The 15,575-nt window shown below is 36.6% G+C and overlaps 2 protein-coding genes across 3 annotated transcripts; both read left to right on the forward strand.

The window, feature by feature from the left end:
* The first annotated feature begins 270 nt into the window (after window positions 1-270).
* Window positions 271-5,118, forward strand: LOC131663714 (phospholipid-transporting ATPase VD). Of its 2 annotated transcripts, none has more exons than XM_058934282.1 (11): window positions 271-645; window positions 1,119-1,414; window positions 1,487-1,669; window positions 1,729-1,999; window positions 2,075-2,872; window positions 2,947-3,234; window positions 3,305-3,556; window positions 3,627-3,731; window positions 3,813-4,000; window positions 4,074-4,241; window positions 4,341-5,118. In XM_058934282.1, the coding sequence occupies exons 1-11, from the start codon at window positions 313-315 to the stop codon at window positions 4,342-4,344; spliced, it is 2,886 nt and encodes a 961-aa protein (XP_058790265.1). In that variant the 5' UTR covers window positions 271-312; the 3' UTR covers window positions 4,345-5,118. The 2 variants fall into 2 exon arrangements, with proteins under 2 accessions (XP_058790265.1, XP_058790264.1); XM_058934281.1 differs by having other exon boundaries at window positions 272-645; window positions 4,356-5,118.
* Window positions 5,119-6,029: 911 nt separating this feature from the next.
* On the forward strand, window positions 6,030-14,939 carry LOC131663826 (bestrophin-4). The gene is made up of 8 exons (XM_058934519.1): window positions 6,030-6,207; window positions 7,674-7,921; window positions 9,235-9,555; window positions 10,734-11,301; window positions 11,841-12,154; window positions 12,225-12,424; window positions 12,500-12,767; window positions 13,414-14,939. The coding sequence occupies exons 2-8, from the start codon at window positions 7,851-7,853 to the stop codon at window positions 13,721-13,723; spliced, it is 2,052 nt and encodes a 683-aa protein (XP_058790502.1). The 5' UTR covers window positions 6,030-6,207; window positions 7,674-7,850; the 3' UTR covers window positions 13,724-14,939.
* The last annotated feature ends 636 nt before the right edge of the window (window positions 14,940-15,575 follow it).

Consider the following 15,575-nt stretch of genomic DNA (forward strand, 5'->3'; position numbering starts at 1 on the left):
TTATGAATGAATGTCATTAAAACATTGTTGTAAGGCAATAATTACAAACAGTTGAAAATACGTTTGTAAAACGATTGTAATTTTCCACCTAAGTACACTTCGTGCGCTCGAAGTTGTCAATGTCACATTGCACTTGGTGCTCTCTGTTTAGTGTACAACTTTTACAAGCCTTATAATGGATTTGTAGTATACAATGACTATGCATTTTTTTTTCATCAACGTTGAACTCTCATTTACATTTATATACATGTATACTTGTCACTGATTGGACGATAAATTTTTTACTTTCAGCGTTCGCGACTAGAGTGCCAAATGAATTTAGACGTAGTCTGGTGTGTGGTGATTCTAGTAGTATTGTGTATAGTCGGTGCAGCCGGTTGCCGATTCTGGCTGTCGACTTATACGGCAGTGGGTCCGGTACCATTCCTACCTGTCATGCAAGATCCCTCGTTCGAGGGTATGCTCACGTTCTGGACTTTCGTGATTATTCTACAAGTGATGATTCCTCTCAGTCTTTACGTGACGATAGAGATGGCCAAACTTGGTCAAGTTTATTATATTATGCAAGACAAGGAGCTTTATGATCCAGAAACTGATCGCCCCGCTGAATGTCGTGCCCTCAATATCACTGAAGAGCTTGGTCAGGTAAGAAGAAAGTATTTTACGTTAACAGTATGTTCCGAAAAAATCCTCGAGTGCGCGTAGAGAATTTGTTTTTGATATTTGAAAATGCATAAAATGTTTAAACTTTTACTATATAAATTACTCTTTTATAAGCATTCACGTCGATTACAGAGAGTGAATTTATCATCCAATCGTAATCAATTCTGATTCGGTGTCTTAATAGCTTTTAAATTTTAAGAGGAATGAAGAGGTCAATGTATTCATTTCAACGTATCAATTTATTGACCCTTGCTTAATTTGATATGAAAAATCAGCTATTGATATTGCTGTCACAACATACTTGATTATATATATTGAACTCTTTATCGGTCATTTGTTGCACCATCGAATAAAGAAAAGCTTTACAAAGGAGAAAAGAGTCAACCGATGCGTAATTCATTATTATTTATTTAGTAATAAAAATTCACTGTTTCCTTATTGGAATTTTTCCGCAGATCCAATACATATTTTCGGACAAAACTGGAACTCTGACTGAGAACAAAATGTTATTTCGTCGATGTGCAGTTGGTGGACAAGATTACGCGCACACTGGTGAAGGCGAGAAAGTTATTGCGTGTAAGAGGTTAAAAGAAGACTTATTGATAGGTACCTGCAGGCATAGACTCCAAGAATTTCTCATTCTCTTAGCCATTTGTAATACAGTCGTCGTTAATACTCATCCTCATCGCGATAATATGAACGATAGCGGCGTTATAGAGGAACCACAAAGGAATGGTGCTAGTTCTGATAGGTAATATATTTAACTTAAGAATCTGAGTTTGAGTAACGTTTAGAACCTTATTGATGTTTTGATTCTTTCAAGTTATGCGAGACTAAATAATGATTCGAGAAGTACAACACCAGTGACTTCAGAATCGTCATCTTCAGGGTTACCCGTGTCTCCTCCTACTGTTCGAGAACAAAATTCGGAAGAGATTCTTAACTCTGTAGTAGCCATAGAAGTAACTGAGGCTGATCCAACGGTCTTACGAAATAAAATGTCAAGGTAGGTTTACAAATTACCTACTACATTCGAATCAAGATTATATCGAATAACTTTCCCAGGCCAAAACTACTAAATCTTACGACAATCACAAGTCTAAGTCTGCTAACCAAAAGGCTATCCCCTATGGGTCTCAGAAATTTGGGCTCAGCTTCGGATAGAAATGGAAAATCTTTGGAAAACGTCCCGGCGATTTATGAAGCTGAAAGCCCCGACGAGCTAGCTCTTGTCAATGCTGCTAGAGCTTACAATGTTCGGCTGATTCGACGAACTGCTCAAAGTGCCATTGTTTCACTGCCTGATAAATCGACGCTTACTTTTGAGATTCTAAAGGTAATAGTTTTTTCTGTATTAATTGCGAAAGTGTTTTTAATTGCTGATGGTCATTTTTATTATTTGCTGTTACAGATTCTACCTTTCGATTCAAACAGAAAATGCATGTCAATAATTGTCAAACACCCTCACACCGGTGAGATAGTGTTATATAGCAAGGGTGCAGACACGACAATCCTACCAGCTCTCAATGCCAACGAAGACGACTCGACTATCACGACCAAAGTTCGCCAGCAACTACACTCGTACGCTCGCCAAGGTCTGCGTACGCTAGTCATGGCTCGTCGGTCGCTTACGACCGAGGATTACAATATTTGGCGAGAAAAGCACGCAGAAATCGAGGCGAGCAATAATAATCGCGAACGAAGAATACGCGAATCTTACGCGAGTTTGGAGACACAGATGACTTTGCTCGGCGCGACAGGTATTGAAGATAAGTTACAAGCTGGTGTTCCTGAAGCCATGGCAAACCTTGTATCTGCTGGCATTGTCATATGGGTTCTTACCGGTGACAAACCCGAGACAGCTGTGAACATCGCTTATTCGGCTTGTCTATTTACTCCGGCGATGCAACTGCTTCGTTTGCAAGCAAGATCCAAGTCCGTAGCAGAAAGCTTAATTCATGGGCACTTGGAAGCAATTCAACACGAAAATGCTAGTGCGATGGAAGGAATCCAGCCTAACGATATAGATGCTGCTGAGAGGTTTGCCTACAGAATTGGTAGTCCGTGGCAGAGACAGCGTGCTCTAGTTGTCGATGGAAAAACACTTACGTTTATTCTGGATCCGAAGTCCGGCTTGACGGGGCCATTTTTGGAACTTACAAGGGCTTGTTCGAGCGTTTTAGCGTGTCGAGCTACTCCTTTGCAGAAGGTTGGTTTGACTTTATTTCACGAAGAATATTTTGGACAGAATTCAATAAAAAATACATATATGGTATTTTTTAGGCTTACATAGTCAAAGTAGTAAAAGAACAATTACAGATGCGAACCTTAGCTATTGGAGACGGAGCAAACGATGTAAGCATGATCCAGACGGCTGACGTGGGCATTGGAGTATCTGGACGTGAGGGTAATCAAGCTGCCATGGCAGCAGATTACTCTATTGCCAGATTTCCCATGCTCACCAGACTTTTGTTCATTCATGGCCATTGGTGCTACGATAGACTGTCGCGCATGATTTTATATTTTTTTTACAAGAATGCGACATTCGTCTTCCTTATTTTTTGGTTTCAAGTAAGTAGATGACTTTCTTGTAAGATAATACAATATTTACAAGAAATTACAATAACAATTGTTATTGTAGCTTTATTGTGGATTCTCTGGAGCAGTAATGATAGATCAAATTTACTTGATGTTGTACAATTTAATTTTCACATCACTGCCGCCTCTGATATTGGGCATTTACGATCAAATAGCACCGGCTAGTCTCCTCATAGAGGTACCAAGACTCTATGAGAGAGGACGCCTGGCCTCCGTCTATCAGCCTCATTCTTTCTGGGTGACGATGGCGGATGCACTTTATCAGAGTATCGTTATATATTTCCTAACAGAAGCCGTAAGTAATTCCAACAATTTTTCTTTGTGCGCGTTACATAAATAGCATGACTAATCCTTTCAATTTGCAGGTTTATCACGATTCCGACGTTGACATTTGGGAATTCGGCCTGACAATAACTACCTCCAGCATAGTCGTGATGTTAGTTCATATTTGCATTGAAACCAGGTCATGGGTAAGTGGGATTTCAAATAACTGGAAAAATTACTTATTCCGTAACGACTGGCCTTTAATTATTCATACGTTCACTTTACAGACGATAATTCATGTTGGAGCAATTTTAGCCTCATTTGGCGCTTTTTTCGGCTTCGCTTTGTTTTACAATGCTGTCTGCGTTAACTGCATGGGATTACCTAATTCGTACTGGATTATGGAAATAGCAATTGGTCGACATCTATACTACTTAACTGTTATATTATCATGTGTTGTTGCTTTATTGCCAAGGTAACATCAAATACGTGTGCAACTGGAAATGGACGGTAATTATTAGTGATGCAATGTGTTTCTTTTATTCCAGGGTTTTGTACAGAGCAGTTAAGAGTACCGTATCTCCAGACATGATTCAAAGAGCAAGTGCATCGCATTCGGATAAATCTGGTCGATTATCCAATCAAAAGGTGGTAGCTAGTGGCGAAAGTAGTTTAGTTGCTGGTTGGTCAAGATCTACACAAAATGCAACCATAAGGTAACATACTATGTGCTAGTCAATTAGCAATGACATCAATCAATCAATAGCAGTCACTATTAATCTTTTATTTATGTTCAATGCTATGTGTGAGAATAGTTGATTTTGTTGTAGAACTGGAAAACACTCAGGAAAAGGCAACACCTTAACGACCATCGTTGCATGACAACACTTTAAAAGTTAAAGCTTGTGGCTCTTTTTAAATACTTGAAAAAAGACAATCTTTATCCACGTTGAAGAGAAACTATAAAAATGAAATGTTGAAAAAGCTTTAGAGGAGACAACAAATTACTGTATGATATCCTCAGAATCATGTGAACACTGTTATTGTTATTACTTAAATCAAGTGGCCTTAATCACAGACTGCTGTTGATTGCATTTATTGGCTGTGATTTTTAGGGACCAAGCTTCAGTTTAAAATAACATTATCATTCGATCCACAATTTACACAATAATCAGTGATGCATCGTTTTTTTCTATTAAATATTATTAATATAATTTACTTGCATGCTTCGTCGGAAAGTGTAATTATTTAATATGTATGTTAAGTGTTCATGGAATAGAACATTAATCTAGTAGAGAGATTGTAAGACGTATTAAATTGTGAAAGATTTAATACATTTTTTTACTTTATGAACATAATTATTTTTTTAAATGTCATTTCACATAATTTGCGAGTGTTTCGTATGTATATGTATGTATAGTAGTCTTAAGTTGAATCAGAGTATTATTATTTTTCATTGATGATACCGTTAAACAGATCGACGTGAAACTGAATATACACGCACCGTAGTTGGTGTAAATGCTGAGATAAGTTAATGTTGAACGCGGAGAATAGTTAAATATTGTATGGAAAGTGTTACTTGTAAAAAAAAGACGAATATATATTTATATTAAAACTAAACGATTTTTGTAATTTTATGACCAAAAAACTTTCTGAAACTACCTATAATCACCAATTACAATTTTATGCCAATAGCTCTTATTTCTGTACCCAATATTACGTTTTTTTAATTATTATTAACACTATAACAAAAAATATTTATTTTAAAAATAATAATTCTATTAGTCTTGAAGAAAAACGCAAAATATAATCTAAATGAGTAAGTTTCAATTTTATCTCTTAGATAATGAGTAAAGATAAGAATGGTGTAAAAACCATGAATAAGACTGGCATGGGGGAGGGAAGCGATTAGACCTAATCCGCCTTATAATCCTATATTACGTAGGTAATCAGTAGCAGACAACCAGCATTAATCGCTTTTGGAATAAGCATTAGATTATAAACAAAATAGATAATAGTGAGTGATTGGCACTTCCTATGCCTGCAAACTGCACTTAGGTTGTTTTGAACAAAAACGTAAATATTACTCTTTACCGTTTTCCACAATGAATTGTATAATTTCTAAATTTCGTGCGGTGTATAGCACACCTTCGCGTACAACTTCAAAGATACAACAAAAATGGCCTGAATAACGGCACCGTCGAATGCTTTACAAAGTATCCTGTTGGAAAAGTATCTACCTTAAGACTAGTTTTCTCTTTTTTTAGAATCTTCAAGAAAATATCTAAATTTTATTTCAAAGGGGTCATCGCTTCCAAGACCAAAAGGAAAAAAAATTCCAAAATCGTATAGGTTAGTAGTAATAGTTAGCTGTATCCATGGGTACGCTTAAAGACAGGATGCATACACCACGTTCTCTTGGGTGCTCACCAACAAAGAGAGCAAGCGAGATTTTCTGAAGGTGGGGGAGTATCGTCGCGTAGCTTGGGTTCCACGCGTTCGGCCGTAGTGTTCGTCACGGGTATACAGCAACGCAGCAGCAGTCTCACACAGCGATGAGCTAGCGTCGCGTCGGCTTTGTGCGCTGCTCTCTCACTCGTCTTGTTTTGCCGTTCACCAGGAAAAACATCTCTCATTAAAAGACAGAGAAAGAAGAAAGAGAGAGACGCGAGCATACGAGTGGTGAGTGTACTAAACTTTGTTGCTATCATTTGATCCTTCTTCGGCAGTCGTCAGTCAGTTGTTCCATTCAACGGGGTTGCCAAAGTGCAGTGGTGTTATCAGGACAAGTGTATGTGTGACATGTATATGCATCCACCTTGTGCAGTTAGTCGCGTGATATCTTTGTTACCGATAAATAAACGTATAAGTTTTCGTGCACTAGTTAATCAGCTGCTTTGCTTGCCAGTCTGTTTGCTTATATATATATATGTGTGTGTATATATGTATATATATAAGCGTGAATGTATGCCTGTATGTTGAGCGAAATTTAGAGCGACCGAGGATGTCCAATTGTGTTTTTACGTAATGTTACCTCGGACTCGGGCGATAATAATAAATACACATTTCGAATGCGCGCTGTTAGACGACGAGAGTGCAGCGGAAAACGTTCTATTCATGTCAGTCAATTTCTATATTTGCATATTAGACTGGGCGAGTCACGTTGGAAATTTCTTAAGTACTCATTCATTCAAAATTTAGTTATATAATGTCATGAAATTAAATATTTTCCTTCGATCTCGAACTCGCTGCAGTTGTTTGTGACTTCCTTTTCTTCTCGAGAAAATTATGTATAATTGATGCGCGATCGAAGAGCAAAAGTAAAGTAGGGCTGATCGTAAACGCTCTACTGCAAATGCAACAAGTGACTGCCGTGGGAATAGAAAAAGTCGGCTCGATATTACGAATGACAAAATACTTGTGCAAAGGTATGCAAACGGTACAAATGCATTGCAAAGCGTCAGCGAGCGAGAATTTCAATGTAGGAAATGTTTTTCCTTCGTGTATCGATTTTCCCGAGAAAAATTCTCTCGCGAGGCAAAGTACAGCTTCCGCAAGCCACTTTCGCGCCTCGAATTATTTCCAGAGCCATGCGAGCTTCGGTTATGAGCCATTTGTCGACAAGGTGTACGCATCATCGGATATATCTCCTTTTTTATGTTATTGCTGGCGCGCGAAAGAACGGTTATTTATACACTTTCACTGACTGTGCAGCGGTATATGCGATTCTAGTCGTAAGACAACAACGAAAGTGACGAATGCCGTGTGGCAAGTTAGAATGAACGCCACGATTGTCCAAACACAATATTCGAATGTGTATTAAGATTGACATTGCCGTTTCGAAAGCATAGACACGTGCGAATTGATATTGACTCTCTGCCGCGCGAGCATTTGGTAAACAAACCTGACACAGTTGCGCGACGTTTTAGAGCGTCGTGCCTTTCGCGGAAATAATTTGAATTTCAGAAAGAATAAAAAAAGAACAGCGATCGAAACCTTGAAATGGAATTCGTAATTTTACCTCGGCAATAATATTATTGGCAATCACAATTTTATTTCAGTTGATCTTCCTCTTTTCCTTCTCTATCCTCGTCAAGGAGTTTCTCCGGAATAATAAAGAAAACTCGTCGTCTTTTTTTTTCTTGAAGATGCAGTGCGTGGCGGGAATTGGCTAAAACAACCCATGTTCATTAGGACAAGGATGCGGCAGCGGCAGCAGAGCTCCAAATACCTGCAGGTCACGTGAGAAAGTTATGATTTCTGCTCGCTGACCGCTTCAGGTTTGAAACTTTAAAGTCGAAAAAAGTGCTGACGCGTGAGAAAAGATGACGGTGTCTTATACAGCGGAAGTTGCCACGTGCAGAGGCTTTGGCTGCTTTCTCAAACTATTGCTCAGGTGAGTTTTTTTTTTTATGGCATACGACATCGCGTAGATTTTCTTTTTAGTAGATGCTAATTATCGTAAATGTAAGACAAACATTTAAAGCGGCAATCGTTAATAATACGGGCAAAATTTTCGGCTGATGAGAAAAAAAACAGGTTGAAACTCTTTCAACTTGTTTCCTTTTTTTCTGAAATGACGCCAATTGCGATTATCGAGAATCGCTTCTCGGGTTACTGATAGTTAGTGTGAAAATTGCAGCAGACAAATCGTAAAGTTTTTTTAACGGATGATAAAAAGAAATTATTGGCTTCGATTTCTCGGACTTCGAATTCTCGTTACTAGATTTTTTTTATTTCGCGGAAACCTCATTGTCTTCGACTAATAAAATCACACTAACTTCTTTTCCCTTAAAAGATTAATAGAAAAAAAAACGACCGACAAATGCACAAAAATGCAATGGCATTACGATCGATCAAATCGAATGAAAAAATATTAACATTCATAGATAGGAAATTGGATCCGACATGTTAGAAGAGTATGCAAGATAATCACATCTTTACACATTCGTGTGTATATGGTTATAATGCATAATTATTGTCGGCGGCTTGCAGCTAGTCAAGCGGCACAAGGTCATGTTATAGCTGGCTACTATCTCGCGCGTAAGCTTGATTATACGTTTAAATGACATTTTTTTTATGTCGACGACGAGCTCGTCACTAAATGACGCTACTGTCCACTTTTCTTGTTCAAACTTTCATCCCAATACGTCACTGCGACTTTCGGCCTCGGCTAATTTCACGTCAACGCGATTGTTCGAAATTTATGACGACTAGACACGCTCGTGATAATTGTTCTCGCGATTGTGCGACACTGTTGTTTCTGTATGAAACAATCGATTTCTTTTTATTCGCGATAAACGAGAACGAATCTCCCAATGACGGTACGATATTATTTTTTCTTGTAAATAAACTTGTCAGGGGGATCCTTCTGTGATGACAGAAACCAGCGATGTATGTGAAAAAATTGGATATTGATAATTATAATCTGTCTGAAAGAAGTTTGAAATTAACGTAATTTTATCTCGCGGAATAAACTTATTTTATCCTTTTTTTTAACGTCTCCATATAGACTCTCGAATTAATATTATTTTGGAATAATCTTGAATACAAGAACGAGATATTCAACTGAATGTGCAAATATATCTATCCAGTAAATAAATTACTACAGCTTGAAAAGAATCGTTCAATAAATAACTAACAAGTAATTTGGTTTGTACCACAGCCAAACGATTTCACTCGTGAAATGACGTTCTTCCTCAATTTCAGATGGAGAGCCAGCGTTTACAAGCTGATATGGACAGATCTGCTACTATTCCTCATGATCTACTACTCGTTATCAACGTTGAACCGTTACGGCCTCGACGAGGCACAGAAAAAAGTATTCGCTCGAGTGGTGGAATTCTGTCGGAAGCACACGTCATCAAGCCCCTTGTCATTCGTCTTAGGTTTCTACGTGTCGGTGGTGATGAATCGTTGGTGGAGTCAATACGTGTCGATACCATGGCCCGATTCGATAGCCGTATTCGTCTCGGCGACGATCCACGGCAACGACGAACGTGGACGTCTTATGAGGCGAACTATTGTCAGGTTTGTGACGATCAGATGAATTGAATCAAAGTAGAAATGATGAATCACTTGCACGTGTCTATGCGTGTGCTCAGGATGTTGATTAGTAGATTCGCGTGCTCGCAGAGAACGGAGAACGTTTGCTTTGACCTTTCATGAGTACATTAGATATTGCTATTGCTTTCCAAAAATTGCTCTCGAATGGCTGGCTTCTTTAGAATAGACAGCACGAAACATTTTAATCAGGACCTTGATGTTTATGAAAGAAAAAATAAATTGCCCGGTACAAAAACGGCATGTTATTTTCAGTATATATATTTTCGCTTTTTTTTCGTGCTTAATAATAATTATAACGGTCATTCATTTTTTGTCGAACACACGACCTAGATGATGATATCTATTTATTTTCGGATCATTTTTCCAGCTCCTTACTTTAAAAAGTCAATTTCTTAATAACTGCATAATTATTTTAAGAACAACCTACTTAATTTAAGTACTTTTGTTGTAGTATTTAAATTCATAATGTTAACAAATGAATATTGTTGCTCATGAACTGTCGATAATTTAACAGTATTATGAGTCTGTAATTCTTTTTGACATGTTTCCTCGTAAGCTTGCGTAATTAGCGAGACGTTTAGCCTACGATGTGACATTGTCAACAATATTTAAAATTTTATAACTTTGTTCATTTTTTTAAAATTTTATCTCTAAAGTAATATGTTAAATTTATGCAGATGATTATTTACTGGCATGGTTAAAGCAAATTGTTAATTAAATCGAGTGAGAATTTATTTTCTTTCAAGCATATTTATGCATTAGAAATTTGAATATTTTTTTTATTAATGATCAAGACTTCATGCAGACGTTAGTGACTCATCGAGTATACCAATGTAATCATAGAATTAAATAAAACCACAACTCTTGCTCTCTGCTTTATACCGAATAGATAACATCATCAATTTCTAATGCGGTTCCGATGTGTGGTGCAATCCAATTCCAATTGCAATTCAATAAAACGTTGCGACTGTATTTATCATATTATGCAATTTGTATATTTGGATCCTATTTAATTATTGCGATCAGATTCAGGATTGTTCGTGAAACTATTTTACTACGAAATTCTTGCGATGTCAAGCATATTACCATTGCGCTTTGAATTGTAATCGGTGAGATAATTATGACATTAATTTTCATTTCAGATATGTCTGTGTGTGCCTTACCCTGGTGTTGGCGAACGTATCACCACGTGTGAAGAAGCGGTTTCCCACATTGGAGCACTACGTAGACGTGGGCTTACTGCAAGAGAACGAGCTTGCAATCTTTCACAGTCTCAACAGTAAATTTCCAAAACCAAGCAAACATTGGCTACCAATAGTGTGGGCATCGAGTATTGTAACTCGTGCACGCAAAGAAGGTCGTATTCGAGATGATTTTGCGGTCAAAACACTCATCGACGAATTGAATAAATTTCGTGGTTCCTGTGGCAGTCTCATTCATTATGATACCATCAGTATACCCCTTGTCTACACTCAAGTCGTTACCATTGCCGTGTACACATACTTTTTGACGAATGTCATTGCTCAACAGTACATCGAAGTTGAGGCGGAAGATATGAGACATACCGTTGATATTTACTTTCCTGTTTTTACCGTTCTCGAGATGTTCTTTTATATGGGTTGGCTCAAAGTCGCCGAAACTCTCATCAATCCATTTGGCGAAGATGATGATGACTTCGAAGTTAATTGGATTGTCGACAGAAACTTGCAGGTTGGTGCTAGTATATAGTATGTGTATATTATTTTTGGTATTTCCGTAGTTTATTGGTTCATCATAAAAAATCATACCGATTTTACATCGTAACAAAAAGAAGATAATGCAATTAAAATAATAATTTGCTGTTCGTACTATTGTTGTTATAATTAAAATTAATTGATGTTTTAAAACTTGTTGCGTCCAACTATTACTTATGTGGTATTGATCATCTCGAAATTTACAGCACTTGTGATCTGTAAAAGTCAGCGCAAGCATAAATTAACAACGCGCTAACTCATATATTCAATGAACTTGTGTCTCTTACCGGCAATTTATCAAATGATAGTTTATTGACCTGGCGCAGAGCTTATTTTATATAGTACTACACAACGAAGCTCTCGTACGTACTCTCGTGGTGCAAATCTTTTAATTTGCTTTTTTGGCTGTTACATGTGTTGAGTCACAAGCTCAACAAAGCGTTATGCATGCTATTTTAATGGATAAAAAAATACTTTAATATAAAAGTACTTTAGTAAAACTAAATATTTTTACAGGTTAGCTACTTAATAGTCGACGAGATGCATCACGAGCATCCTGAGCTTCTTCGTGATCAGTATTGGGACGAAGTTTTCCCAACGGAATTGCCATACACAGCCGCAGCCGAGCCATTCAGAGAAGAGCACCCCGAGCCGTCGACAGCAGGCATACAATTATCAGCAGCTCAACAGGAATTACAACCGTCGTCCGTGCGAATCGACGAGATGGAAAAGGAGTATGCACAAAAGTATGGAAACGACATGAACGACGATGCCATATCGGGTATTCATTTCATTGCCGGTGGTGGTGGTGGTGGTGGTAAAATTTCGAGGTACGTTTCTGTTTGTCATTTAATAAATCGGCTTGAGATAGAATTCTTGAAAAACGTGTGCAATCTGCAGGAGTGGAAGTCGTGTAAGTAATCGCGATAGAGCGATAAGTACGGGCTCGACGCCAAGTAATATCGGTGGCTCGTTGACAAGGATCAACAGTGTCACAAACGTACTTAAACGGATATTCAGCAAAGACGACAGAACTGACGGTACTAAAACTCCCGGTAGGATTACCAACTCCATTTCGTCTAATTCCTTGAAAGCTAATGGTCAGTTATTATTTCCATTCTCCGTTGTTTCTTGCATTTTGTTTGCACTTATCAAAAAATAAACATCATTTTCAGAAAGTGGACGTGGAAAGATAGGCGTGATTGAGGAAGTGGACGAGCAATTAACCTCACTACCGACGCGACAAGAAAATTATCCACACGTACAAAGTATTTTTGCCCAAGGTCCACCACCACCTAGTGCACCTATGGATGTACCTGGTAGTGCACCTACAACGCATAATGGCGGTACCATCTTGTCGACTAGTGCCCCTGTTGCCGGACTCAGTGGCTCGGCTGAAAGTGCGGGCTCAACCTCCGGGACTGCCAGGTACCATGGCACGAGGTATAACGAAAGCGATATGTGATATATAATTTATTCTGCTAATTCTATTCTACACTTGCTTACTTACTGACTTTATGTATACATGGTGAACGATGTCTTTAGGTTGAAGTAACACATGCGTAATGTTACTATAAGCTTGTATACTGTATATATTTGTACTGTTAAACGCGAGACTATATAGCTAAACTGAAATTTATTCTATCAATGTGATTGAGATGAGATTTGAGATAATTTTTCTAATCGTAATTTTGTACCGTGTATTATTTAATTATTAAAAGTATTATTTTCACTTAGTCTTAGTAGCTTGATTTCAATAACAAGTTTCAACTCTATTACTAATTTATTTTCGAAGGCTTTCTGTGTCACGTATACTTTACAACTATTGGATTAAATATATTTTTTTATATTTATTATAAAAAAATATAGGCAATAAAATATTGCAGAAAAAATATAGGAACTGTAAAGAAAAGAGTTGAAACTTCTGTGCACGTTCATTCGTCCCTTTTATTTCCTCTATACCTTCAACTATATCTCTCTCGCTCTTTCTCTCTCTCTCTCTCTCTCTTTCTTTCTATCCTATGCTTCAACCTTTTTCTTGATTAGAAAAGAAACAATTAATATGACATTGATTGAAAATCTATTACAGAGCTCGGATGTCAGTACCAGCAAACGTCTTTAACAATACAAGATATCATCGGGAGCGACGCGACAGTACACACAGTACGAGTTCAAGTTCGAGCGTAGATGATGAATTTGAGAAGCTTAAATTTGAACGTAACAAACTGCGTAAAGAAAAAGTCATACGCAAGCTCAGCCGCACTGTGAGTAATCGAGCAAGTGGTGAAGTACCATCGCTCGATGCCAATGACGCCGAAATGCTTCTTAGTGAATTAGCCACATCATCCAGACGATACTTACATCCATCAGATTGTGAAGACAAAGACAAGGAGCTTTAGTAGCACAATTTAGTCAATATCTCACATGTTATTTTTCTATTTCATTCCACTGGCTGAATTCTAAGAAAATTGATGATGTGATAATCAAACCATAGTGAAACAAACGTTTTCATGGAATTCTCTTTGTTAAATTATTGCGAAGCCATATACTTAGCATGTTGAGTGAAGAAGACAATACAATTTTACGACAGTATTTCTTCTTTAATGTGTATATATTTATATAGTTATATTCAACGAATAACTTTTTTGTCACTTATTAACCAGCGAGCGTCTAAGCTTTTATACACAAACTTTTTTTTTCTTTTGATTATGCGTATTTAAAAGAAAAGGTATCAGTGCATTCATGCTCAGTAGTGTCAAAGATGCGCAGAACTATATGAATCAAATACAAAGTGTGCAATCACGTGATTCAATTACGAAAACTCGGAATTTAATAGATTGAGCGAGAATGGTTACTTGATTTTTTTTTATTTTCGTAGAATGCTTTTACATATCTAGGTAAATTTAGATATTTTATTATTTAAGGACAATAAACAGCATCGCCGTTTATAAACAAGAAGTTTGAATGTATTGTAATTAATTTAAAAAGTTTCGATAATCAAATAAAATATAAGATATCTTGATAACTTCTAAGGCGCATTGATGGAAACTTAAGGTGCTTTACATTAAAGCTTTATACATGTTTACTTAATTATGTTATACAGTTTAAATATGCCAACTTTTTTTGCAAATATCTATCACTCGTTACAAGCAATTTTCTAACTTTTGACAAAATAAGCCTTACGAACAATTTGCGAAAGTATATTTGAAGGAAGCTTAAGCACATTTACGAATTAAATAATTTTTTATAAAACTTTTTTATCGAAATGGCAACCCAAAATAATTTTAACATATAAGTATATGTATGTAAGCACAAAAGTTTTACTCAATAATAATTTTAGAGACGTGACAAAAATAGCAAATTGTTATTCCACGTGCACACGTCTTAAAACTTTCAATAGGCAAAAACGTAGCGAAGTTTATTATGTATATTTTTACTAGTATGTTGAAACAGCGTAAGAAAAATTTATTTTTTACTACACGTTTTAAACAGCGAGCAAAAGTATCTTAAATACAATTAATAATAATAACATTCCTACGACTATTTATGAAATGGTGTTCTGATATTCAGTATTCTCATTAAAACAATAAGTATTCAATACATATGTTGTTTTTTTATTGCCTTCAAAATTACATTCACCCATATAGCACAGATAATATAACGCTAACACTTCTACCTTTTAATCCTTTTAATTTTCAGGTTTCCATTGAAGTCTTTGCAAGCGCTCTTAATAATTTGATGTTTTCATATATAGGTATTCAACTAGGGCATTTTCATTACATACATCATATCCAGCACCGGACTAAAATCTTCAGTACAGAGATAACAAAACAATGCTTCAACCCGCGGAAAAACGAAACATTTGTTTCTAAAAATATCGCATTTGTGGTGTTACTTCACAACTCTTCGTGATTTTCAAAAAACTACTTATTTTTAAATCGTAATTATATGATCGGTTCTATAGTTTTCTTATGGGGCAAGAGCCTCATGGCCTGTCTTTTCCTTCTTCTGTTGTTTCTCAACCTGAAAAAAGAATTTCCAATATGAGTGTATTTATTTGATAAAAATGATATTAATTTTGTCAATTTATAAAATTGTTTCAGACGAAATGAAACGTAAAGTTATAAAGCAATCAACTATAACATTTTTTTGATTAAATTTAGAATGCTTCTTAAACCAATCGTAACATTCGTAAGCTGAAGGCTAATTTTTTCAACGACTGAAAATATCAAAATTGAATATCCTTTGGCA

Source organism: Phymastichus coffea, unplaced genomic scaffold, assembly GCF_024137745.1.
Source record: "Phymastichus coffea isolate CEN01 unplaced genomic scaffold, Cenicafe_Pcof_1.1 PCOF00038, whole genome shotgun sequence".
NCBI lineage: Eukaryota > Metazoa > Arthropoda > Insecta > Hymenoptera > Eulophidae > Phymastichus > Phymastichus coffea.